Source organism: Babylonia areolata, chromosome 9, assembly GCF_041734735.1.
Source record: "Babylonia areolata isolate BAREFJ2019XMU chromosome 9, ASM4173473v1, whole genome shotgun sequence".
Taxonomy (NCBI): Eukaryota; Metazoa; Mollusca; class Gastropoda; order Neogastropoda; family Buccinidae; genus Babylonia; species Babylonia areolata.
In genome coordinates, this window is record NC_134884.1 from 40,396,052 (window position 1) to 40,422,657 (window position 26,606).

The 26,606-nt window shown below is 40.7% G+C and overlaps 2 protein-coding genes across 3 annotated transcripts in view; one reads left to right on the forward strand and one right to left on the reverse strand.

Annotated features, from left to right (window-relative positions):
- The first annotated feature begins 6,930 nt into the window (after positions 1–6,930).
- Positions 6,931–25,775, forward strand: LOC143285443 (regulator of microtubule dynamics protein 1-like). 2 transcript variants are annotated; one of them, XM_076592717.1, is made up of 9 exons: positions 6,931–7,051; positions 8,311–8,437; positions 10,418–10,698; positions 12,478–12,567; positions 13,410–13,465; positions 14,541–14,628; positions 16,043–16,073; positions 17,113–17,246; positions 22,156–25,775. In XM_076592717.1, exons 2-9 carry the CDS (start codon positions 8,434–8,436, stop codon positions 22,210–22,212), a joined length of 741 nt encoding a protein of 246 aa, XP_076448832.1. In that variant the 5' UTR covers positions 6,931–7,051; positions 8,311–8,433; the 3' UTR covers positions 22,213–25,775. The 2 variants fall into 2 exon arrangements, with proteins under 2 accessions (XP_076448832.1, XP_076448831.1); XM_076592716.1 differs by lacking the exon at positions 6,931–7,051 and adding an exon at positions 7,424–7,520.
- LOC143285639 (uncharacterized) overlaps positions 24,294–26,606 on the reverse strand; it is a 38,484-nt gene continuing 36,171 nt past the window's right edge. Inside the window, exon 20 of the mRNA XM_076593035.1 lies at positions 24,294–24,431. Within this exon, the coding sequence (XP_076449150.1) occupies positions 24,294–24,431 (138 nt within the window). The remainder of the gene's footprint in view (positions 24,432–26,606) is intronic.

Here is a 26,606-nt window from a genome sequence, read left to right on the forward strand (position 1 = left end):
GAGATGGCAGTCCTTCACTGACTGAACGTACTCGTCAGCAGCAGTCAAAAAGTTAATCCCGCCGTTTAGGCAGCCGTGCTTCGTTTTCGGGGGGCGGGGGGGGGGGAGGTGAGAGGGCAAGCCGACGACGAAGACACGTGATTCTGTGATTCTTATGCACGAAAAGAGACGAAGACAATGAATTGCAGCACAGTTGCTTCCCTTCGATGTGGACTCTCGGGTGAAGAAGTGGATGTGAATATACGACTACAATAACAGATGAATCGGTTGGAATTGACCTTCAGAAAGTGGTGTACGTTTTATGATTTGACGTTCATATCCTTGGTGCTGTTCATTTTGACCAAAAGGCTGTTTGTTTAATTGATGGCAAGCGCTATTATAATATGGCGAAACTTTTTTCTTTTCTTTCTTTTTTTTTTTTCATGAAAAAGTGTTTCACAAAGATGTACACTCGGAATTTGTCGTAAACATTATATTTGTATTGTTAAGCGCTTTAATGTGTCTCTTCACGAAATTCAGCACTATATAAATACTTTTAGATTAATGATATTATTGTTTTTATCATTACTATTATCGTATTATTATCATTATTATTATTATTATTATTATTAACTGTTGACAAAAAAAAAAAAAAAAAAAAAAAACCAGAACATGAAGAACAAATGGATGGATAGATGGATGGATGGGTGAACCTTTTTTCTTTCTTTTTTTTTTTTTTTTTTTTTTTTTTTTTTTTGTGCATGGAAGGGTTTGCACTGGACACACACAATACAAACACCCACGCACATACACATGCACGGACTCGCGCGCGCGCACGGACACACACACACACTCTCTCTCTCTCTCACACACACACACACACACACACACACACACACACACACCTTCATTAATACTGAAATAAGTTCGCTCGAACACTGCAACGAGGTATCAGTTCACGCAAATTGTGTGTGTGTGTGTGTGTGTGTGTGTGTGTGTGTGTGTGTGTGTGTGTGTGTGTGTCTGTCTGTCTGTCTGTCTGTCTGTTTGTCTGTGCGTGTGTGTGTGTGATATGGGGTTTTGATGATCTGTGAAGTTCGGGGTGATGGTGTTATCATGGTAATGTATATATATTCAGTGCACGACTTATGGTGTCAGCTGTGATAATTATATCCCATGTGTTTTCATCCTCCACTCCCACCACCACCACCACCTCTCTCTCTCTCTCTCTCTCTCTCTCTCTCTCTCTCTCTCTCTCTCTCTCTCTCTCTCTCTTCTTCTTCTTCTTCTTCTTCTTCTTCTTCTTCTTCTTCTTCTTTTTCTTCTTTCTGTATTTCTCCGTTGCTGTTTGTCTTTGGCTCTGCCTGTCTGTCGGTCTGTCTGTCCTCTTACTTGCCTGCCTGTCTCTGGCACCACCACCACCACACCCTCTCTCTCTCTCTCTCTCTCTCTCTCTCTCTCTCTCTCTCTCTCTCTCTCTCTCTCTCTCTTTCTCTCTTCTCTTCTCTTCTTCTTCTGACCCCCACCACCACCACCCACCCCCACTTCCCCGCACCCCCTCCACCCCCCCCCCCCCACCCTCTCTATCTTCTTCTTCTTCTTCTTCTTCTTCTTCTTCTTCTTCTTCTTCTTCTTCTCTCTGTATTTCTCTGTTGCTGTTTGTCTTTGTCTTTACCTGTCTCTGTTTACCTGCCTGCCTGCCTGTCTCTGGCCTCCTCTCTCTCTCTCTCTCTCTCTCTCTCTCTCTCTCTCTCTCTCTCTCTCTCTCTCTCTTTCTTTCTCTCGTTGTCGCTCTTGAGAGAACTGGGAATCTAAAACGAAAACTGATAATGATCTAATAATTATGTATTACCATAAAATCAATGTGTGTTCTTTGTACACATCTACTGCCAATGTTTTGATGGGAATGTTTCCTACTTCGATTTCGATACTGTGTTTGTATGAATTGATTCACTTGCCTTCAACCCTTTTCTTTTCCATCATTTTGTATTTTAAAAGAACGGTTTTGAAGATGATTTGTGTAACTTTTATGTCTGCTGCTGATATTGGCCTAAGCTGGTTTATAGTATACACGTGTGTGTGTGTGTGTGTGTGTGTGTGTGTGTGTGGTGTGTGCACACGTGTGTGTGTGTGTGTGCGTGTGTGTGCGTGTGTGTGTGTGTGCTCGCGCGCGTGCGCGCGCGACTCTGTGCATTGCTTGATGAAGAGAGCTTGTTAATAATGTGCACGTGATATGTGTGTGCGTGCGTGCGCGCGCGTGCGTGCGTGTGTGTGTACGTGTGTGTGTGTGTGTTTGTGTGTGTCAGTGCGTGCATGTGTATGTGTGTGTGTGTATGTGTGTGTGTTTCTTGGACAGTATCAATTGGTGTGGATTCAGAGATGGATGAGGATACTTTTCATGCAATTATCACTAACGAAATTCAATAAATCTACATCTTTTTTCACATAATTCTATGCCTCTGTCGTATGTGTGTGTTTGTGTGTGCGTGTGCATGTGCATGTGTCTGTCTGTCTGTCTGTGTGTATCATTTCTGTGTGAGTGTATGTAATTTGTATGAGTGTGTGTGTGTGTGTGTGTGTGTGTGTGTGAATGTTTGTGTGTGTGTGTGCGCGCACGCGCATGCGTGTCAGTGTGTGCGTCAGAGTAATGATGTGTGTGTGTGTATTGTCGTGCACATGTGCGTGTGTGTTGTTGTTGTTGTTGTTGCTCATAGCGGCTGCTTTCATGTAAGCTTCAGCCCACAAAAAGTGCAGAAACATTCCGTGGAACAATTCCTCTGTCAGCATTGGTGCGTTATCCATCTTTGACAAGCCGGCCAGGTGATAGTAACTCTTCAAAGCCGTGAAGAATGCTACATACATGATTTGCATTCGGTGTGTAGAGTAGTAGGGAGTTCAGTTCATCTTGATATAACCTCTTTGAATAATTCACTGATCTGATAAGGGTGTGTCTTTTCTGCGTTAGTTTTCGTCCATAAGCAGATATCGTGTGCATACTGTATCCTTTCAACATTAATTATTGACAAAGACAGTGAAAGATCGGAACTCAAGATATTTAATCTAAACGTATTGGTCAATGCTGTTACTGATTCTTGTGAATTCTCATGTCAAGGGATCGAGTAAGTATATTTCCCAGCTTTGTTTGTATTATTCTATTGATTGATTGATGTGGATGCTTATATAGCGCCTATCCTCGGTCAGAGACCAAGCTCTAAGCGCTTTACATACACGGGGACATTTGCACCACAGGCTGTCTACCTGGGTAGAGCCGACTGACGGCTGCCACTGGGCGCTCATCATTCGTTTCCTGTGTCATTCAATCAGATTTCAGACGCACACACATACACACTCAGACAGACATGTAACATTTTACGTGTATGACCGTTTTGGGGGTTTTTTATTTACCCCGCCATGTAGGCAGCCATACTCCATTTTCGGGGGTGTGCATGCTGGGTATATTCTTGTTTCCATATCCCACCGAACGCTGACATGGATTACAGGATCTTTAACGTGCGTATTTGATCTTCTGCGTGCGCATACACACGAAGGGGGTTCAGGCACTAGCAGGTCTGCACATATTATGTTGACCTGGGAGATCGGAAAAATCTCCACCCTCCACCCACAAGGTGCACTGAGATTCGAACCCAGGACCCTCAGATTGAAAGTCAAGCGCTTTAACCATTCGGCTGTTGCACCCGTCATTCATTCACACTTTTCATTCAATTAAACATGCAACCCTGTAAACCAATGGTTTCATTCTGTAGAGTAGATGGCACTGAAATACTTGATCATTGTGCTTTTTTTAATGTCAAAGAAAGTGGCGAGCACCTTTTTTTCTTCGAATAAATTCATGTTTTATCTTAGTAGTATTATTAACTAGATAATTTGCTGCTCTTTTTTCTTCTCTAAAGCCCGATTGATTTATTGGGATTATATTGTTGTTTTTCACAGTAATGAAGGAACCTGTTAAGCACAATTAATTATTTCCATTAACTTTCAGGCACAGTCAGTCGATCAGGGCAATTAGCCTGTTATTGCTTTTTGTTCGTTTTTTTGAATTGTCTTGTTTGAATCCATTAAGACGGCCAAATTCCGTATGATCAACAATACTAGATACGATTGTATAGAAATCTAAGGAACTTTTCAGGCATATGTTTTAATCGTACCTTTAGTACGTTTTCGATAACTCTGAATATTATGTGATCAGACCATGTCGTTCTTTGGGTTGTTGACTTCACTTGCGCCCGGACGGCAGACATCACAAAATTAATGGAGCCGCGAACATTGCAGAAACTTCTTCTTCTTCTTCTGCGTTCACTCGTATGCACACGAGTGGGCTTTTACGTGTATGACCGTTTTACCCCGCCATGTAGGCAGCCATACTCCGTTTTCGGGGGTGTGCATGCTGGGTATGTTCTTGTTTCCATAACCCACCGAACGCTGACATGGATTACAGGATCTTTAACGTGCGTATTTGATCTTCTGCTTGCATATACACACGAAGGGGGTTCAGGCACTAGCAGGTCTGCACATATGTTGACCTGGGAGGTCGTAAAAATCTCCACCCTTTACCCACCAGGCGCCGTCACCGTGATTCGAACCCGCCGGGACCCTCAGATTGAAAGTCCAACGCTTTAACCACTCGGCTATTGCGCCCGTCAATTGCAGAAACGAAAAGGGTAAGCTATTTCGTTTCACAGTATTTCAGGTGGTTTTGTCAAACTATATATATTCCGTGTGACCCAAGCGTTTCATTGCTCTCTAATGATAAATGTGATGCGAACCCATCGGAAACTGTGACACAGCCATGAATACAAAGAAAAAATGATTTTTATAGTCAGATTGATGAGATGGCAACATGCTGCTGGCTTGTTTTTGCAGTGAATGGAATTTTGATATTGTACCACAATAAATATGCAATATTGGACCGGTGGTCCAGTTTACCAGCCCGAGGTACGACTTTACTCATGTCACCCTGCACCCCGGCATTGCAAACGCGCGCGGGCGCACACACACGCGCACACATACGCACACACACACACACACACACACACACACAGGCACACGGGCACAGCACACACACACACACACACACACACTCTCTCTCTCTCTCTCTCTCTCTCCCCAACCCCGCTCTCTCTCTCTCTCTCTCTCTCTCTCTCTCTCTCTCTCTCTCTCCACCACTACCACTTTTTTTTCTCTCTCTCTCTCTGTCTCATCTGTCTCTGTCTCTGTCTCTCTCTCTCTCTCTCCACCACCACTTTTTTATTTCTCTGTCTGTCTGTCTGTCTGTCTGTCTCTCTCTCTCTCTCTCTCTCTCTCTCTCTCTCTCAACACAGAATGGTTATGAACCATACAGGAACAGAATGAAAATGTTAATGGTTAACAGCCGGTGGTACAAATATCCATTCCCCATCCACGGACAGACTGTAAAATGGCCATCAACAATCGCTTTGTTGAAAATGCATCAGATTTGTCTTTACATCTTCTGAATGATGGTAGTGTAATAGAACCCCTGACATATCACAATATAAAGCAACAGTCATAAACCCTTATCTCACTTCCTCTGTAATTGCTTCAGATTGTGATAGTATCGAGTGGAATACCATCAAGGACATGCTAGCCAGTGACCATTTACCGACTGTCCTTACTATAAAAGATAAAACAGTGCCATTTGACTTTGTAAAAGACAAGATCCCAAACTACAATTTTAAAAAAGCCGACTGCGGACTGGACCAAATCCGAAAACATTCTTTATATCGTTCTCAATGACGTTCGCGTAGACTAAAATGTTGAGAGCTCACATGCTAAATTCATGGAAGCAGTTTTGACAGCCGCTGACAGGTCTATTTCTAACCGTGTACTTCAGTAAAATCAGACAAACATATTCGGGTAATGTTTGGTGGAAAGAACAAAGCAAAGAAGAAAAACAAAAAAGAAAGAAGAAAAAAAAGCCATTTAAAAACTAGCATCTAGAATGTATCACAACTCAACTTGAAAAAAAACCCAGCCCACATGGAAATGAAGAGGCAAAACAAAACAAAAATAAACAAAAAACAAAGAAACTAGCAAACAAACAAACAAACAAAAACATTACAACTGGATACTGACACACAGTAAACTACAGTTCTGATCAGATTTTATATAGCACAGATGTTACTTATAATTGTAAAGATCTCCAACAAGTCTGGAGGAAAAATGAAGGGTGTAAATCAACCAGTTCGTGACATCAAATTAGAAAACATGTTTCCCATCAGCTTTCAAAAACAAAAACAAAAACAGTAAAGCATTTGCAGAAATGTTCGCAAAATGCAGTTATGCTGACGGTTTGCTAAAGAAATAATACTAACAGTCATTATGCAAACGCTCCATTCACATTTCTATAAAAAAAAAAAAAAAAAAAAAACACGACAGAAGCCGTCTCTTCTCTAGGAAAAAAAAAAAACAACCACAAACAAAATATCTTCAGTGGTACCAGACGCGATAGGAAACGAAATGTTAATGAGAAGGCAGGCTACATTTTCCCTGCCGAGTTGGCAAGCTCAGTCTGCTGTGTGGCTGATCAGCGCGTCAAGAGTTTCATACGGAGATCAGGCATCTGCCTTTTTATTTATTTATTTATTTATTTATTACTTATTCATTTATATATTTATTTATTTTCTCTGTTACAGCAGATGTGGTGTAGCATAATTATATGAATGATTCCACACAGTTTGACACTTTGTTGAAACTGAAAGTAGCCTGCATGCTGCACAACAGACCAAGATTCGCAGTGACAGTACATCCGAAAGACATGTGCTTGGACCATAAATCAATGTCTATGGTGGAATCTAATCATCATCAGTACGTAGTATGAATATTTTCTGACGTCATTTTTAGTCTTTACCATTTATTTTGATAAAGATAATGTCATCCTTAAATTGCATGAATCACAACTTGTAGCGGGTTGTCGGACTTCATGTAAGAGTGCGGCCATTTTTGGTCTCGGCCATCCAAAGGGAAGATCCTTCCGGTTTATCGTCAGCTCTAGGGTAAACACGAGTGTCTACGTTGATTGTGTGTGAATACTCAGGTAAGAAGTTGAACATGATTATCTAATTATAACTAATTTTGGGTGAATGTGATTCCCGTTCTTAAACTTTTAAAGCGACGGTACTGTGACTATGATCCGCAAATCAAGTCTCTTAAACCCTGCAACATTTTAGTAAAGGATCTCAAAGCCTGACTGAAGTGTTAGGCCAGCGCGTATGTCAGGCATCTGCCATACTGATGTTGTCATGATATTATATGGTTTTTATTTTCTAAGCAGGTGTATGGTAGTGTATTGGGATATATTCGCACGTTTGATGTTTTTACACCTTCATCACCGAAACTGAAACTGCCTGGTGGCACCGATCAGGGGTTGTCTTCCCTGAAGTTGAATCTTTTTTGTCGAGGAAACCAATCGAGCTTTGAGCAGACGAAACAAAATGGCCGCTCGAAGGGTTTGGACCACTTTTGCTGAAATGTTTAGGACAGTGAGGCCGTCTTATGGCACATGGGTGAGCTGTCGACGTTTCATCATAAGCAGTGTTTAAGATATCGTTTCGACGACACTCTTATGTTCGTGTCAGAAATTCACGGACCTTTTCTTTTTGCCTACCCTACATGTTTTAACAAGTTCTTTATCATTGACGCGTTGTTGTGTCAACATGAAGTGATGACACTCCAACCATGAGTACAAAGTTCAGTTTACGAACATTGGAACTGGTAGCAGTGCAGCGCCTACTGTTAGATGCCATGTAGAAAAGTCAGACAATTGGGTGTTAGTTTCAGTTTCAGTAGCTCAAGGAGGCGTCGCTGCGTTCGGACAAATCCATATACGCTACACCACATCTGCCAAGCAGATGCCTGACCAGCAGTGTAACCCAACACGCTTAGTCAGACCTTGAGAAAAAAATAAAATAAAATAATAAATAAATAAAATAATATAATAATTATTATAAACAAAGGAAGCATAGTAAGTAGTTTCTTTCTTCAGACAACAGTGGGTGTTAACATACATTACCTGTTGGGTGGGCGGGGGTGTGTGATGGAGATGGTTGGACCAGACTTCTTATGCCCTAGACAAAGTGTATATGAATTTTTTGCCCCCATGGCCATAAAGTCTATGGGTCCTTCAACCTTTAACCATGACCTTAGACACACCAGTGCTCAAGTGGACGTTGGAAATGATTATTATTGTGAAATGACACATTGATATGATAATGATTTGAATTATAATCAAAGGAAGCATAGTAAGTAGTTTCTTTCTTCAGTCAACATTGGATCGATGTCTCTTTGCTGTTTCAGAGGAGCAGTGCACAATCATTCCGACAGCAGTGTCTCCGACGCCCGCAATTATTGCTGGTCATACCTGCAGCAGGATTAGTTCGGTCTCTCACGTTCTTCAAAAGCAACAAACCATCACAAAATATGGGTACTGGCAGTCTTACAGTGATGTATGCATGCTTGTGTGTGTGTGTGTGTGTGTGTGTGCGCGCGCGCGCGCTCATGTGTGTTTGCTTATGTGTGTGTATTCTCTGCTCTGTATTCATTTTTAGATATTGTAGAATGGCTTAGTGTTAATCGTATCTTTGTCCATACTTAATTATACAATGTAGCATGGTATTTTGATGCATTTCTATTACTGTGATTACTGGATGTTTATGATTGTGATGAAATATGAGGTTTACATCAACTTAGCATTTAAGTATCTTAATCTGTGTGTCTTAATCTTTGTCTTTCATACAGAATGACTGTGATTCTTGTAGGGTATTTAAATGTAATATACTACTCTGGTACTCAGATGAATTTCTCTTAATAAAGTCAGTTGTGTTCTGTAATCATTCCGTCTTTCAGTTTCAGTATCATTTATTATGTCAGTAATTGATCTTCTGGCTTGTTGTGATAATAGTTGTATGCCCAGCCCCAAAGACTGAAACAAGTTTTTTAAGTGTACAATGTGTTATTAGTGCTCTGTTTTGAGCTGCTTTTGTCAAGTGGTGGCTAGTGTGGTAATCAGCTGAAAATGTCTGTGTGTATGTGTGTGTGTGTGTGTGTGTGTGTGTGTGTGTTTAAGATTATTTGTGTTTAAGATTATTTGTGTTTATGCATGTATACATCATTGCATGTAGGAAACAAGGTGCAGGATGAAGAAATGTATACAGTTTATGAGTGTATACATTTGATCCTCTGTCTTTATCTCTTCATCTTTATTATCCCCATTATATCTTCATCCTCATTATCTCCATTATCTCTTTTTTTTTTTTCTCTCTCTCTCATGTTTCTGCCCATTTCCTCTTCATCTTTATCTCCATTACTTGTTCCGCCTATACCATTATGTGTTTGTGTCCATTATCTTTTCATCCTTGATAATGATATCTCCATTACCTCTTCACCATCTTGTATATAAATATATGTTTATGTCCATTATCTTTTCGTCCTCTTTATCTCCATGTTTTTCTTATTATATCTCTCCTGATATTTGTCATTTATTCATAGATTTTTTTTTCTTTTTCCTCTTTACCTCTGTTAGTGTTATCTCTTAATTCTCTTTACCCATTTGATATATATGTATGTGTATGTCCATTATCTCTTCATCCTCTTTATATCCATTTATTCTTTTTTATCTCGTGATATGTCATCTGTTCTTGTATCATATATCTGGATCTGTATATTTTTGTCTTTGTCCATTTATATCTTCATCCTCTTCATGTCCAGTATCTCTTCATGTCTGATATCTCTTCGTCCTCTTTGCCTCCATTATTGATTGATGTGGGTACTTATATAGCGCCTATCCTTGGTCAGAGACCAAGCTCTAAGCACTTTACATACACGGGGACATTTGCACCACAGGCTGCCTACCTGGGTAGAGTCGACTGACGGCTGCCACAGGGCACTCATCATTCGTTTCCTGTCATTCAATCAGATTTCAGACGCACACACATACACACTTAGACAGACATGTAACATTTTACGTGTATGACCGTTTTTTTGGGTTTTTTTATTTACCCCACCATGTAGGCAGCCATACTCTGTTTTCGGGGTGTGTGCATGCTGGATATATTCTTGTTTCCATAACCCACCGAACGCTGACATGTATTACAGGATCTTTAACGTGCGTATTTGATCTCCTGCGTGCACATACCCACGAAGGGGGTTCAGGCACTAGCACAGTAGCAGGTCTGCACATATGTTGACCTGGGAGATCGGAAAAATCTCCACCCTTTACCCACCAGGTGCACCGAGATTCGAACCCAGGACCCTCAGATTGAAAGTCCAGCGCTTTAACCATTCGGTTATTGCACCCATCGTTATCTCTTCGTCCTCTTTTTTTCTGCCTTGTCACATTTTATCTCTTTATCTGCAGTCTCTTTTTTTTTTCCTGTTGATCTCCATGACCTCACCTCTTGTTCAGCGGAACCCCAGGAAGAGAGCCCCGAGACCAGACTGCAGAATGCCTTCACCAGAGCTGACGCCATGTTCGACAACCAGGAGATAGAGGAGTTGCTGGCCCTGCTGAGGGAGATAACCACCCCCCAGCCAAATGACGAGGTTCTGTGGCGACTGGCCCGCGCTCTGAACGAGCAATCCAAGAGAGTGGACGACAAGGCGGAGAAGAAGAAGCTGATATTCGAGGCCCACGACTCGGTGAAACAGGCTCTGGCTCTGAACGACAAGAACTTTGCATGCCACAAGGTGAGCGAAAGTCATGATGGTGTGCATCTGTGTGTGTGTGTGTGTGTACTTACATGCAACTATGCATGCACACATGCTCACATGAGCGCATGCACATATGCACACATGCTCGCTCACACATGCATGCATACACACAAAATGTGCGCATACACACAAACACACACACACACACACACACACACAGGGTTTAGGTTACTTGTCCGTTATCAGTGATTGATGCATACCAATTTGACATGAACCATCAGTTAGTGGGGTGACCTAGAGGATACATGCGTGTGCCTATCAAGCAAGAGAATCTGAGCGCATGGGATGAAATCCCACACTCGCCAGTACTTTCTACCCCTCCACTAGACCTTCATTGGTGGTCTGGACACTAGCTATTTGGATGAAACGATAAACCGACATCTAGTCAATGGCACGCTGTTAGTGCACATAAAAGAACCCACAGAAGAAAAAAAAAACCAGGATGTGTCTGGCAATATTCTGTAGGAAAATCCATTTGGAAAGGAAAACAAATAGTGATAAGAAACTCTAGGGAGAGCTGGACAATACGTGGTCTTCAGAGAAGAAGCCCCCCTCAGTTAAGTGTTTCGGCTCTTAACTCCTTACACTTTAAGGGGGCCGGGCCACAACCAGGTCAGATATACTTTTAGGCAGAATTTTTTTTTTTAATATGGCACTGCATACAGACAAATGTGTTTTGACATTAATACAATACAATACAATACAATGTGACAGCAAGCCAGTCACTTGACTTATTTATTTTGTAAGAGTCGGTCACATCAAAAGGCCTTTTGTAGGTTTCTCTCATTTCCCTCCAAAACAGTTGTTTCAGTGATTGGCATGTTTTATGGTTGACATGTTACAGTGGATGACCTGTTGACATGTCTCAGTGGTTGACATGTTTCAGTGGTTAACATCATGACATGTTTCAGTGCATGACCTGTTGACATGACATGTCTCAGTAGTTGACATGTTTCAGTGGATGACCTGTTGACATGTCTCAGTGGATGACCTGTTGACATGTCTCAATAGTTGACATGTTACAGTGGTTGACATGTTTCAGTGGTTGACATGTCTCAGTGGTTGACATCATGACATGTTTCAGTGGATGACCTGTTGACATGACATGTCTCAGTAGTTGACATTTTACAGTGGTTGACATGTTTCAGTGGTTGACATGTTTCAGTGGATGACCTGTTGACATGTCTCGGTGGTTGGCATTTTGTAGTGGATGACCTGTTGACATGACATGTCTCAGTAGTTGACATGTTACAGTGGTTGACATGTTGGTTGAGATGCCAAAGCATTATTGTATCTTGTTTCAGTGGTTGACATGGTGACATGTTTCACTTTCAGTGGTCATCATGTTGACGTGTTCAAGTGGTTGATATGTTGACGTGTTTCAGTGGATTACCTGTTGTCATGTTTCAGTGGTTGACATGGTGACATGTTTCAGTGATCACCATGTTGACTTGTTTCAGTGTTGAAATGTTGACGTGTTTCAGTGTTGATATGTTTCAGTGGATGACATGTTTCAGTGGTCACCATGTTGACTTGTTTCAGTGTTAATGTTGACATGTTTCAGTGTTGATATGTTTCAGTGGATGACATGTTAACATGTTTCAGTGGTTGACATGTTGACATGTTTCAGTGTTGACATGTTTGAGTGGTTGACATGTTGTTATGTTTCAGTGGTTAACAGGTTTCAGTGGTTAACGTGTTGACAGGTTTCAGTGGTTGACATGTTGACACGTTACAGTCGTTGACGTGTTTCAGTGGTACGCCATACTGATGGACAAGGTAGCAGAGTACGAAGGCACCAAGGCCAGGATCTCCCAGGCCTACGTTGTCAAGGAGCACTTCGTGGTGGGTCAACAACCTGGCACCACTCGTTTGTTATCCACACACACACAGTTCCGAGGTCTTCATGTGCCCAGATATATATACATGTGTATTCACCTGTGAGAGACAATGTGTATGTGTGTGTGTGCATGTTTGCCAGTCAGAATGGTCTTTGTTCAAGGTAAAAGAATAAGTGTATACAGCTGTTTTACTTCCTGCCTTGAGAAAAAAAAAAGAGAAAAGAAAATCTAAAATTAAAGAAAAAAATGGAGTTAGGGTAGGGGGTTGGGGGGGGGGGGGGGGGGGTTAGAAAATCAACCACTACAAGCAACACAGAGGAACATTATACAGATGAAAAAAAAAAAACACACAGACAAATAACAAATAAACATATACATGATGCTGACACAGTTATAACACACGAAAGCAACATCCTTACATCATTAACAAAATACTTCAGGAAGCGAGAAAGTGAGAAAGAGAAAGAGAGAAGAACAGACTAGCTGGATGAATGTAGAAAGTTGAGAGAGGAGGAAGAGTAAGAGAAAGGGAGTCTGAAGACAGATAGACCGGCATGCCAGAGGGAGAGTGTGTGTGTGTGTGTGTGTGTGTGTGTGTATCTTTGAAGGAGAGAAGAAGTGGATGATTTGTTTTTGTTTGTGTGTATTCTTGCTGAGGAGTTGAGGAGAGAGAGAGAGAGAGAGAGAGATGAGGGGAAGAAGCGAGGTTGAGTGTTAGGTGTCTTTGTTGCTGAAACCCAGAGGGAAAAAGATTCAAATAGAGCAGAACTTATTTTTTAATTCCAGTTTATCCTAATCATAAGTCTGCCTTTACAACTAACACATTCTGTCCTGTTGTGCTTGCAGAAGGCCAGTGAGCTGAACCCAAAAGATGCCACTACGCTGTACTCCCTTGGGGTGTGGTATGTTCTTTTGTGTTTTTTTAATTATTATTATTATTGTTGTTGTTGTCATTATTACTATTGTCATTATTATTATTATTATATAAGGAATAGTAAATGTAATATTGATAATAGTGATAATTGGAATAATTACAACAACAGAACAATAATAGAAGTTGCAATGAATATATATTCAGATAAACTGCCCGCCCACTTGCTGTGTGTGTGTGTGTGTGTGTGTGTGTGTTAACCTCCAAACACTGACATGTGGAATGGATGATTTTTACATTGAATTTGTATTTAGGTACAGATGTTCTAGTGTACTGTAAAAATGTCAAGTTTACTGTTGTGATTTGATGTTATTATACCTTATTTGCTTAACCACTGTTGTGTTGTTTTACAGCTTGGTAATTTTGTATTGACTTCATTATCATATTTGTTTGAATATGTTGTGCAAGTGTATGCAAAGATGTGTGCATTGGTGCCTGCGTATGGTCAGGTGTATTGTTGTTGCTCTTTTGTGTGTGTGTGTGTGTGTGTGTTGAATAGTAGAAAAGTGATTGTTTTATCTGGTTTGGTTTGCTATGATTCTTTTGTGTGTGTTTTTCTTACATATATAGGTATGCCAAATTTTATTGTCATGCTTGAAATCTGTATGTATCACAGACTTCACCACACTTGATTTGTCTTACTGAGATGATAGTTAATTATGATTCCGATACCATATGAAATCTTTAACATGAACGTTTGGTCTTTTGCATGCATATGATATATACACAAGAACACAAGAAGGGTGGGGTGGTTCAGGCACTAGCAGATCTGCATGTCTGCTGACGTGGGAGACTGGAAAAAAAATCTTCACCCTTATCCCATAAAGCGCCATGACCATGATTTCATCCCTGGATCCACCCACTGAAAGTCCGCTTCAGCAACTCAGTTGTTGTGCCCATTATAGAAAAGAAGTGAAGTGTGGCTCTGTGTATGTGTGTGTGTTTGAAGGTTTTTTTCATGGCTTAGCACCAGAGAAGGAAGAGGGTTTATTTTGACATTGTTACAATTATTACATTGCCGTATTCTGGCTGTAATGATGTTGCAGGTGCTTCCTGTTTGCGGACATGCCGTGGTACCAGAGGAAAATTGCTGGGGCGTTGTTTGCATCTCCACCGACATCCACGTATGATGAGGTCATTGTCAGCATTGCTTGTTATTATTGCTGTTATTGTTATAGATACATATATAGTGCCTTTCTTCGGTCAGAGACCTAACTCTAAGTGCTTTACAAACACAATCATTCGCACAACAGGTTGCCTACCTTGGTAGAGTCAGCTGACAGCTGTCTTTAGGCACTCATCATTCGTTTCCCATGCCATTAAGTCAAGATACAGGCATGTGCATACTGAAACTTGTATATTTTGGTCCGATTCGCAGACCAATTCTGAGCTTAGCTCTCAGACTATTATCAAATTCATTACGGACCAAGTATTATTCTAATGTCAAGTGTATATGCTTTAATAACCTGACAATTGAGCATATAATTTTTCACTGTAGCTTGATGAAGCCTTTTGTACACGAAAGTGTGTCTTCACAAGTGACTGAGAACGTTGATGTTTTTGACTTTTTGCATTCATTATCAGTTGTTTCGCTTGTCAGTTTAACGACTTCTCTTTTACGAAGTCCTTTAAGTAATTTCCTGTAACTGTATTTAGAGGGGGTTTTTTTTGTTTGTTTGTTTGTTTTGTTTTTCTTTCAAATTTCACCCACATTTTTACCCTCATTTGCCCAGTTTCCCCAAACCCTCCATTCATCCACATCTCCCACCCCTTCTAACCGATAATATTCAGATGTATTCATAAATACTTTTACAAAATGTCTTCAATCACCGATATGTGTGACGGGACATTAAACAAAAATTCCTTCCTTCCTTGTATATTACTATTAGAGTGGAGTTTTCCGCAGATTTTGACAGGGACAACCCTTTTATTGTTGCAGTGGTTCTTTTATGTGTGCTAAGAGCATGCTGCACAACAGGACCTCAGTTTAGTATCTCATTTGACTGGCTTGCAGTGTCAAGTGGAAAGGAAGGCAAAGTCTGGCAAGTGTTGGCTTTGATCCGGCACGCTCAGATTCTATCGCATTCTTGGAGGACAAGTTACCACATGGCTACCACTTCATGCTTGTGCCAGAATTCTCATCACACTGAGTGTTGAGAAGAGTTTTCATGAGAGAGATGATTCTCTTCTTTTTTGTTCATGCGCTGCGACTCTCACGTTTAGTCGTATGTTTGACTGTGTGTTTTTTGGAGGTGTGCAAGCTGGGTATGTTCTTGTGTCCAAGAATAACAAACACAACAAGTGTGTGTATGTGTGTGTGTGTGCCAGAGTCAGGGAGTTCTAACTTAAAACATGTTTCATCATCAGTCCAGTGTGTGTTTGTGTGTGTGTGTGTGTTTGTATGTATGTGTGTGTTTGTGTGTGTGTGCGTGAGTGTGTGTGTGTGTGTGTGTTTTTGCATGACTGTATACTGTAGTAGGGAGCACACATTCCTTTCGCTTGCCTTCTCCTTACCCACCAACAGTGACAGGGATCAATTCTGTTTCAGGCCTTGCAATACTTCCAGAAGGCCGAGGAAAGTAAGTAAAGTGGAGTATATCAGTGGCGTGTGTGTGTGTTATAGATAGATTTTGTTTCAGGTGTTGTGTCTGCGATACCCCTCGTGGAATGTTGGGGGTAGATCAATATAGATAGCACTCCCCACTTTCTGGAAAATTCTGTGCTCCAAATTTCCTCTTTTCTTTTGCTCTTTGTTTCTTCTAAACTTTTGGATGTGCACTAGCTGTCCATTCTGCACTGTTATTTTGCCTGTATGGCCTTTTTCATGTGTGAGTGTGGCTTTGAAGTATCTTTGATGATTTTTTGACAATTTTGTGTAAAGTGGGAATGAAATATGGAAAGAAATACGCAGACGGGTTGACATCTCAGCACAGCCTAGTGTTATTTGCCTTTAACTTTTAAAGGAGCATGATGGTTAATGCGACATGAACTGTGTTGGTGGTGGTGGTGGTGGTGTTTTTTCAGATGTTGACAGATAGTTGTTTTAAATGGTTGAATTTAATTATATTATTTAAATTGGCCAGTCCTGATAATGCCCTGTGCGGTCAGGCAGGACTGAAAGCAACAGTGTCAGACGTCAGACGTAATGTTTCAGTTTCAGTTTCAGTAGCTCAAGGAGGCGTCACTGCGTTCGGACAAATCCATATACGCTACACCACATCTGCCAAGCAGATGCCTGACCAGCAGTGTAACCCAACGCGCTTTGTCAGGTCTTGAGAAAAAAATAAATAGATAAAATAAAATTAAATAAATAAATAAATAAAATAAATAAATTGAAATAAAATAAATAAATAAATAATAATAATATAATAAAAAAATAAATAATAAATAATAATAATGATAATAATGAAAATAAAATAAATAAATAGATAAATTAACAAAAATAAATAAATTAAAAAACAAAACAATGATGATAAATAAGCAAGTAAATGTAAAAAAAAAAAAAAAAAAAAAGACCATGAAGAGTGTTGCGCATTTTTTATTCCGTGATGTGGAAAGATGGCGAGTGAAAGATGGTGAGTGTGTCGCATTTTTGTGTGTGTATGTGTGTGTTGCCAGCGGAGCCAGGTTTCTTCAGCAAGAACCTGATGATGCTGGGCAAGACATACTCACGGATGGGCGACAAGAAGATGGCCATGGTGTATCTGACCCGTGCCATGGAGCGACCCATCAAAACGCCCGACGACAAGGAGGTCAGACACCCACTTTGTTTTTTTTTGTTTTTTTCTCTTGTTCTTTAGTTAAAACAGTATTTTATTTTGAACATGTCACGATACAACACAGTTATAGATTAACAGGACAACAAGAAGATCTTACAAATAAGACGTGTCCTGATACTCGTACATACTAAGTATGTGATGGATGTCATCATAGCTCGAATTTTAAACATGATCAAACATGAATTTCTACAAAGCTATGCTGAAATGTAGTTATAATGAAACAAAATAAAGAATAAACGTGGTGGAGAGAGAAGTCAGTAGAGAGAGAAAGAGGAAGAGAAGTAACTAGGTCAGGGCACAAGTACAGCAAGACAGTCCGACCAAGCATGGCTGATAAAGCGGAGAAGGCCTCCTGTCCCATCTAGTCTTAAATCGTTCTGTTTTTTTTTCTCCCTGTTCTTTGGCCTAGTCTTAACTCACTCTGGACGAATAGTTCTCTCCCTTGCTTTTCCCTTCCGATGACTCATTTGTTGGGGTTAGGGAAAAAATTCACAAAAAATACAAAACATCAAGTAACTGAATGAAACTCACTGTACTTGACCCACTGACCCCTCTCCTCACATCGTGTGAATGCCCACCCCCCCTCCCTCTTCACTGCTCTCAGAAGCTGAATCACAGTCAGTACCTACTTGTCAGTAGCTTTCTTCACTGCAGATACTTGATTCAATGTCTTCATCATCCTCGTCGATGTCGAAACTTTCAGTTTGAAGCATTTCAATCACTTCAGCAACAGTAAAAGCCGCTGTCATGATCTAGTTTGCTCCCAAAATGTCCACTTGTATCACCTGCGACACCGTTTTTGAAACGTATGCAGATTAGCTTGTCGTGTGGGGTCCCTCAACTCGCTGGCTCACTGTGGAGTGTGTTGTTACAGAATCTCATGAAGAAGCTTTCCATTCGACCCTTGACACGTTCGCAGTGCCCAGTGTAGCTGCGATTGTTATGCTACCCATTGAGGAAAATGGGGAAACATTTTTAATTGTCGAAACCGCGTCCAGAACGCTACCTTACGTCAGGAACACTATAGCATTCCATCGTCCGGAGTGAGTTAACCAGGAGTAGAATGAGTCAGTGCACCTGACCAAAAAGTGTGTGTCCACAGGTTTCAAGTCTCATATATATATAGACCAGGATTTTTTTTTTTTTTTTTTTTTTTTTTTTACTCCCCTCTCTGCCAGACCTTTAGATGTGGTCTGGATGCTAGTCATTCGAATGAGATGATAATCCTAGGTCCTGTCTGCAGCATGCACTTTACACTCATAAAAGAACCCATGGCAACAACAGGACAGGACTGTCACTGGCAAAACGCTGTAGGAAAATCTGCTTTGATAGGAAAACAAATACACATGGAACAAGAGAGGCAAGGCCTTCAAGACTCACTTGTGATACACTTAACAAGACTCACTTGTGATACACTTAAAACAAATTTTTTTAATCTAATCGTTAAAATGTGTTCTGTATTTGTTATTATAAAGCTTCAGGTTAAAAGAAAATGAAAAGAAAAAAAAAGTCCCAACGGCAGATTCAAACCCCGCATGTTCGGGTGAGAAGAAACTGTCTTACCTATTACACTATCGTAGCTCCTTAACTGACGTTCAAAAATATAACATTTAAACATGCTTTTTTAAAGGGCAATAAATCGATTGTGGTATTCGCAGTGAGAACGCTGTTTAAATCATATCATTCTGGTGTACCTTGGGCATTCAAAAAATCTTTAAGGGCCATTAAAAAAAAATTTTAAGTCCGCGGTAAAGGAGACATGGCTATCACCGCAATCACACTGCAACATTTAGCTGTATTCTCTGGATCTAGATAGATGTACAAGTTTAGTTACACCCGGTTGACATGGTTGATTCAATTTCTCTTTTATGTTCATTCTAGTTTAATAGTTTTAAAGTTGACATGAAAATTGAGTATTTTGTTAAACTGATAACATGTAGAGCCAAGTACAAGTGCTTCTAAACGTCACATGTAGTGAAAAGGACTTCATTTTGAGAAAAGTCAAGACTGCAGTTTTTTACGTTTCACCAATTCAAGGGTATTAACTCTCATGGTTTATTATTTTTAACTGTGAATTCCGACTGATTCTGTGGATATTTTTATGGCAGTTTGGGGCATAATCAAGTAAGTGATTAGGCGTTTACAAATCTTTCTTTGAATAAATATTTAACGGTCTCCTTCTCCAACTTTCCATCACATGTTATTGTGTATTGTCGATTGAATATAGGATTGAACGGGCAGGTCAACAACTTGAAACAAAATGGCATCCTTCGCGTTCACGAAGAATATGAGCACGCGCTTTGAATATGTATAAATATGTGTACGCAGTTGATTTTTGCCCATGACCTTCAGGGCTCAGCCAATAGATCTATAAAGTCCACTGATCATATTGTTTTTAGTATTTTCCGAAAGACCACTTTGGCAAATGAACATAGTGAAAGCCCTGTACACTGAGAGTAAAACACACAAGCTGTTTATGTATTGAGTATAATTTAAAAATGTAATGTTTAAGATGAGAAAGATCAGTTTAAAGCAAATTAAGCCCCCTAGCATTAATTACAGATTAATTTCCCTTTTTTACTATCTGCACCAAAGACATGCAAAATAAATATAACTTCCATGCTTAGCAGAAGAAGTACCTGTTTGAACAAAAAATGATACAAATGAGTGCTCTTGTTGTTGGGTCAGAATATCAGATCAAAGTGCCAAATTTAGAGAATAAAAAAATATAAATATAACAGTAAATTCAGTTTGCATATAATTTGGCTTCTTTTTTAATTTTTTTGTGCCCATCCCAGACGTGCAATATTGTTTTAAACAAGATAACTGGAAAGAACTGAATTTTTCCAATTTTTATGCCAAATTTGGTGTCAACTGACAAAGTATTTGCAGAGAAAATGGCAGTGTTACAGTTTACCACGGACACACACAACCGAACACCGGGTTAAAACATAGACTCACTTTGTTTACACAAGTGAGTCAAAAAAGAAGAAAAAAAGGCCTCTTGCACCGTGGCAGCATACTCTCTCTGATGAGAGCAGCATGTATCTCACACAGAGAAATCTGTTGTGACAAAAAGTAATGCAATATTAGTACTGATCATAATGATAATAGTTATGATAATAATGGGATGGGGGTATTTTGGGGGTTTTTTTGTGGTTTTTTTGTTGTTGTTTTTGTGCGCTGTCTCTTTAATGCAGTGCCCCCAGAGAGCTAACATTCAAAATCAGTATGGGGAAAAATTGTCGACACAGGGCACTGTAAATTGTCCAGACTTACAAGCAAGACAAATGGAACATGCCAAAAGCACAGGACATGCATGAACACACACGCACACACCTAGTGAGAACACAAACCAAACCCAAAAAATGTAAACAGTTTACTGTTCCCCATGCAGATGTTATTGCAAACAAACCTTGAACACCAAAATTTACACACACATTACACAGAGTAGTAACAACATGGTTATAGAGATATGACTACATTAAATGCTTGTTGGAATATCAATATTTGATTTAAAGAAGTGACAGCCCCACCCCCACCCCGATCCCTCCCCCACAAAACAAAAAGATTCAGTTAACTGCAACACTTTACATGGATCTTTTTGTGTGGCCTTGATCAGCGATTCTATTGACAGGTATATTTACATATAACGAACCTCACTCAGAAGCTAGATTTACATACAACTGATCACAGCTGTATAAAATAATTTACATATTAGTGGCCGATAAGTTGCACACATAAAACTGCAGTTGAAAGTAGCATGCTGTACACACTTGCTTGAAGTGTAGTGTAGTCCGGGGTGTTGTGTAATAGGCAGTACACTCTGGGGTGGTGAAAAGTGTAAAGCGGGTGGTGTATTGTTTTGAAGGGTTTTGAGTTTGTGTCATTGTGGTTGTGTTTGTTATCCTAAACTTTACGTTTTTCCACTCAAAGTGACGGGGGGGGGGGGGAACAAGGCAAAAAGTTGCGATATATGTAAGTGATGTAAATTGTGGAGGGGTAGGGGGAAATGAGAGGAGAGCAGGAGAAAGGAAAAGGGAAGGGTGGAAGGTGTGACGCGTGTGTGTGTCTCTCTTTTGAGTGTGTGTGTCTCTTTTGAGTGTGTGTGTGTGTATGCTTGTATTAGTGTGGAGAATAACAATTTCGGAACTTAAAGGAAAGGTATGCAACATGAACAAAATAATGGAGTCAAACCAACCTAACACCTCTTCTTCTTCGTTCGTGGGCTGTAACTCCCACGGTCACTCGTATATACGCAAGTGGGCTTTTACGTGTATGGCCGTTTTTTACCCCGCCATGTAGGCAGCCACTCTCCGTTTTCGGGGCGTACATGCTAGGTATGTTCTTGTTTCCATAACCCACCCAACGCTGACATGGATTACAGGATCTTTAACGTGCGTATTTGATCTTCTGCTTGCGTATACACATGAACGGGGTTCAGACACTGGCAGGTCTGCACATATGTTGACCTGGGAGATCGTAAAAATCTCCACCCTTTACCCACCAGGCGCCGTCACCGTGATTCGAACCCGGGACCTTCAGATTGAAAGTCCAACGCTTTAACCATTTGGCTATTGCGCCAAACAACTGTAACAGGCTGTGCAGCAAAACGCTTCTGCAGTGTCAGACAGTATTTCAAACGTGTCAAGAATGCAGTCAAGAGAATTCCGACGATTAGTAGGTTTCGTTCTCTGGTATAGTGCAGGAGTGGACTTTTACATGTGTACATCCCGGTTTTACCCCTGCCATGTAGGCAGTCACACTTACATTTTCAGGGGAGATAAATAGAGGTAAGGAATGCTTTATAATTTTGTGTGCCTCTGATATTGTCTAAAGTGCACTGAGAAATACACTGTGAACCTCCGCTGTGTGTGTGCAGGCCCACAAGGAAGCAGGAGACCTACTGAGCAAAATGGGGGTGAAGCTGGACAAGTAGAAGACCTGTATGTATGTAGACACTGACCACAGCGACGTGAAGAACTCTCTGTCTGTGGGTGGTGGTGGTGTGGAAGGGACTGCACAGAATTTGTTAATTTAGAACGACAATGAAATCATGTTATTGACAAGTACAAGACCGATTTGTAGACACTGACCACAGCAATATGAAGATCTACCTCGTCCCCGTCGGTGTGTGGCATGGAAGTGACTGCACGGAATTTTGACATTTAGAACAGCAATGAAATCATGATCTTAATGAAAATCAGAAGACCTGTGTGTATGTAGAAACTGACCACAGTGACATGATGATCTACCTCTTCCCTGTCTGTTGATAGCGGTGGTGTGGAAAGGACTACACAGAATTTGTTAATTTAAAACTGGAATGAAATCACGTTCTTATGGACAAGTCGAAGACCTGCAAATGGACACTTACCACAGCAACATGGAGATCTTCTTCTACCCTGTCTCTCGGTTGTTGCATGGAATAGACTGCACATAATTTGTTAATTTAGAATTGCAGTGGGATCATGTTATGGATATATGCTGCTCAGGGATGTTATGTATGTGGCAAGCACATTTTAAAGAATGCGTGAGGCACATTTGCATTCTTAAGATTTAGGGAAAAAAAAAAAAAGTTGGTTTCACAAGGTTGAAACTATTTTCAAAATCAAGGTATGTATTGTTGAGTGGCAGCTGCACAGAATTTTTAAACTGGCAGCACTATGTGTACAACAAAACATCCATCTTTTGCCAAGCCAACCACAATGGTTATCAAGGCTGCACTTGAACCTCCATAAGTTTCTCTCCTCATAAAATCACCCACCCCCTGCCACTTCCCAAAATGTACAGCTGATCATTTCTCTCCTGCACACTGATGATAGCAATTTTCATCTGTTCAACAACACACAGAGTATCTACCAACTTGTACTGGTAGTGACTGGCATAATGACGGTGATCTTGTCTAAAACATCAGTGTTTTTTTTATCATGATTGCATGTTTGTGATCAAATGCGGATATGGCCATGAAATTTTAAACACCACCTTTATTGAACTTGGCTGTGCCAACCTTCCTAGAAAAAAAGACCCGTTTTCCATGATGTGTTTCATTGTAGACAGGTTCTACAGTATTTGACAATGGTTTTTGGTTGTTGAATTGCACATCTTGGAGGTGTTGCCTCTACAATTGTAATTAAGGTTTGTGGGGTTTTTTTGGTTTTTTTAATACCAGTCGTAATTTAAGTTGATTTTTGATTTTTTTTTAAATAACAATCATGATTTAAATAATTAAGGTTGCAGTTTGAACAGAATAGCCTTGCTACTGTCAAGAGAGCATTGATATACTATAATTCATGAGTGCAGGTGAACCACCGTTACTCAACCAACACTTTCCAGCATTCCATAAGCCAACAGCCTTGACCAGATTTTGTTGTTTAACATGTGTACAACAATCCAGTGCTCAAAATGTTAGTAGGGATCATATTTTGTGTCGACCAGGTTCTGTTGTCTTTCACATGAATACTCGTGAGACTTTTGTCGATTTATGTGGACATGTAAGATCTCTTGTAAGACTGTTTTTCAGTTTATGTGGACATTAAGCAATACTTGGAAGACTTTTGTTGTCGATATATATATATGTGTGTGGACACATAGTTTGCTATCTTCAATTATTGACGAATATGTTTTTTGCAACTGGTTGCCCCATGCAGAAAACTTGACGCATGGTTGTGGTGCAGTCATGTGTTACATGCTATGTTGTAATACATTTGTTGTGTGTCAGATGCAGTTAGTGTTGCTTCCTATATGGTAACTTTTGAGAATAAAAATAATAATAGTGATAAGGATAATGGATATTTACATAGCACTTCTTCCAGAAAACTGCTCTAAGCGCTTTGCAAAACACAAAATATTCCACTGAACTCAGTGTTGCATAAACACACCGAAATGCACCCAGCAAGCTATCTGTCTACCTACCTACCTACCTGTACATAATATTATGCACGCGCCCACACACACACACACACGTATATATACATAGAGAGATGCAAGCGCACACACACACTGAGTGTGTAGGCGAGTGGTTCAGGTAGCCAGGCGGGTGCGGGCAGTGTGGAATCGCTCCATCAGCAGAACCAGGCTGGAGAAGAGGACATCAGACGTCCGGCTGGTGGGCTCCCCCAGCCATGCCTGGGGACACACCACATGGTGTCTGACTGGTGTCTCTCACACACACACATGCACAATTTCTCTTTGATTGTCACACTACCACCACCATTTTCTCTGCATAGTCACACATACACACACACAGACTTGCAAACATGCACATACCCACACATCCCCCCACCCGCACACAACCCTTACACACACACACAAGCGCATTCATTCATACACACACACACTCACTCATGCATGCATGCGCGCGCACACACACACACAACCACCACAACCACATCTCCACTTGGTCACATACACACACCACACCACATTTCTGCTGGGTCACACACACACCACTACCACCACCACATTTTTGTCAGTCAAACACACACACACACCTTTTTTATCATCAGATCTATGGGAAGAATGTTAATGCTCAATACAACAGCAAATAGCTGCTTGTAAAATTGTGAAAGATTTTGGACACCCAACCCCCCCCCCAAAAAAAAAACTCAAAAAAACTCCACTGACATTGACAGGTCAGTATAGCTACAAACCTCTTCCAATATAACTTAAAGTCTATGAACAAATTTAAACCCCATGATTGCTGCTGACGAGGAATACTCATCAGTGAAAGGCTGTCATATTACTGTGATAGAACTGAGCCAACGGTCACCATTCTCAACTCGAGCGTCTCCCATTTGAAGTGGTTTTACTTTTGTTAGCAAAGTCAACTGCACCACATGAAAGTACACACAAAAAAAGTAGTAAATGGTCTGTTGATTCATGTCACATTGATCTTCATTTCACCAAGGTTTTGCAGTTAAGGTGTTGAAGGAAGAGTAAGCAACAAATATGAGCACTTTTGTGATTTTGTATAGCACAAAGTCTCACTGATTCATTTCATTTTTGTGTTTGTTGGGGTTTTTTTTAATCATGACATTCTTGTTGCCCCCACAAGCAAGTTGTGTGTCTGTTGTTGCTTTACGATTGCTTTCTTAGAAGGGTTGGTTTGTTTCTAATCCAGTAAGGAGTGAACAATGTAATGTGATATCAGATTTCTGGTGTGAAAGTCTATTTTGCTGTGTCGGCGTTGTTTCACATGATAATGTGGCGTGATGGATTTATACCCGAGTGTTGTTCAACACAAACTTGGAAAATGTGTGCTGTGTGGTGATGGTGGGTAGTAGATCCCTCAAATCTTCTTTTTCTTCTTTTTTTTTCTTCAGCCACTCTTGCTTTTTACAAATTTTTTGCATGTGTTTTAGTGCTTGTTTGGTTTGATGTTTGCGTATGTACAGTTTTTGTTTAAATGTTTAAGTGCATATTTTACAATGTCAGTTTTTACATTGCACAACACAAGCGAGGGTGTTTTACATGGAAAGGCATAAAATAAACATCGAAATATGATTTATCATAGGCGTTGCTTTTAATCTACGTCTTTGACGCCTGTTTACTCCACACCACTGCAGTCAGCATGTGGAGAGAATGGTTGCTGAACACGCTCCCCCAGTGACAGCATGTGGAGAGAATGGTTGCTGAACACGCTCCCCCAGTGACAGCATGTGGAGAGAATGGTTGCTGAACACGCTCCCCCAGTGACAGCATGTGGAGAGAATGGTTGCTGAACACGCTCCCCCAGTGACAGCATGTGGAGAGAATGGTTGCTGAACACGCTCCCCCAGTGACAGCATGTGGAGAGAATGGTTGCTGAACACGCTCCCCCAGTGACAGCATGTGGAGAGAATGGTTGCTGAACACGCTCCCCCAGTGACAGCATGTGGAGAGAATGGTTGCTGAACACGCTCCCCCAGTGACAGCATGTGGAGAGAATGGTTGCTGAACATGCTCCCCCAGTGACAGCATGTGGAGAGAATGGTTGCTGAACACGCTCCCCCAGTGACAAAGACCTTTGTTCCTGGGCTACAACTCCCTCGTTCTATCATATTCAAGAGTGGGCTTTTACGTGTTTGACCGTTTTTACCTCCGCCATGTAGGCAGTGACGAAGATAAGATCAGTGCATGTAAACTGGTCACAAAGCTACATCTTACACTTGTATGACCGTTTTAACCCCCGCCATGTAGGCAGTGACAAAGATAAGATCAGTGCATGTAAACTGGTCACAAAGCTACATCTTACACTTGTATGACCGTTTTAACCCCCGCCATGTAGGCAGTGACGAAGATAAGATCAGTGCATGTAAACTGGCCACAAAATTACATTTTACACGTACTTGGATG

Bases quoted from the DNA above. Each gene is read 5' to 3' on its own strand.
- LOC143285443 (XM_076592716.1), top strand. From the start codon at position 7,449: ATGGCCGCTCGAAGGGTTTGGACCACTTTTGCTGAAATGTTTAGGACA. The intron at 8,438-10,417 runs GTACTGGCAGTC...CCTCTTGTTCAG, and splicing joins CAAACCATCACAAAATATGG to CGGAACCCCAGGAAGAGAGC. The intron at 14,629-16,042 runs GTCATTGTCAGC...ATTCTGTTTCAG, and splicing joins CGACATCCACGTATGATGAG to GCCTTGCAATACTTCCAGAA.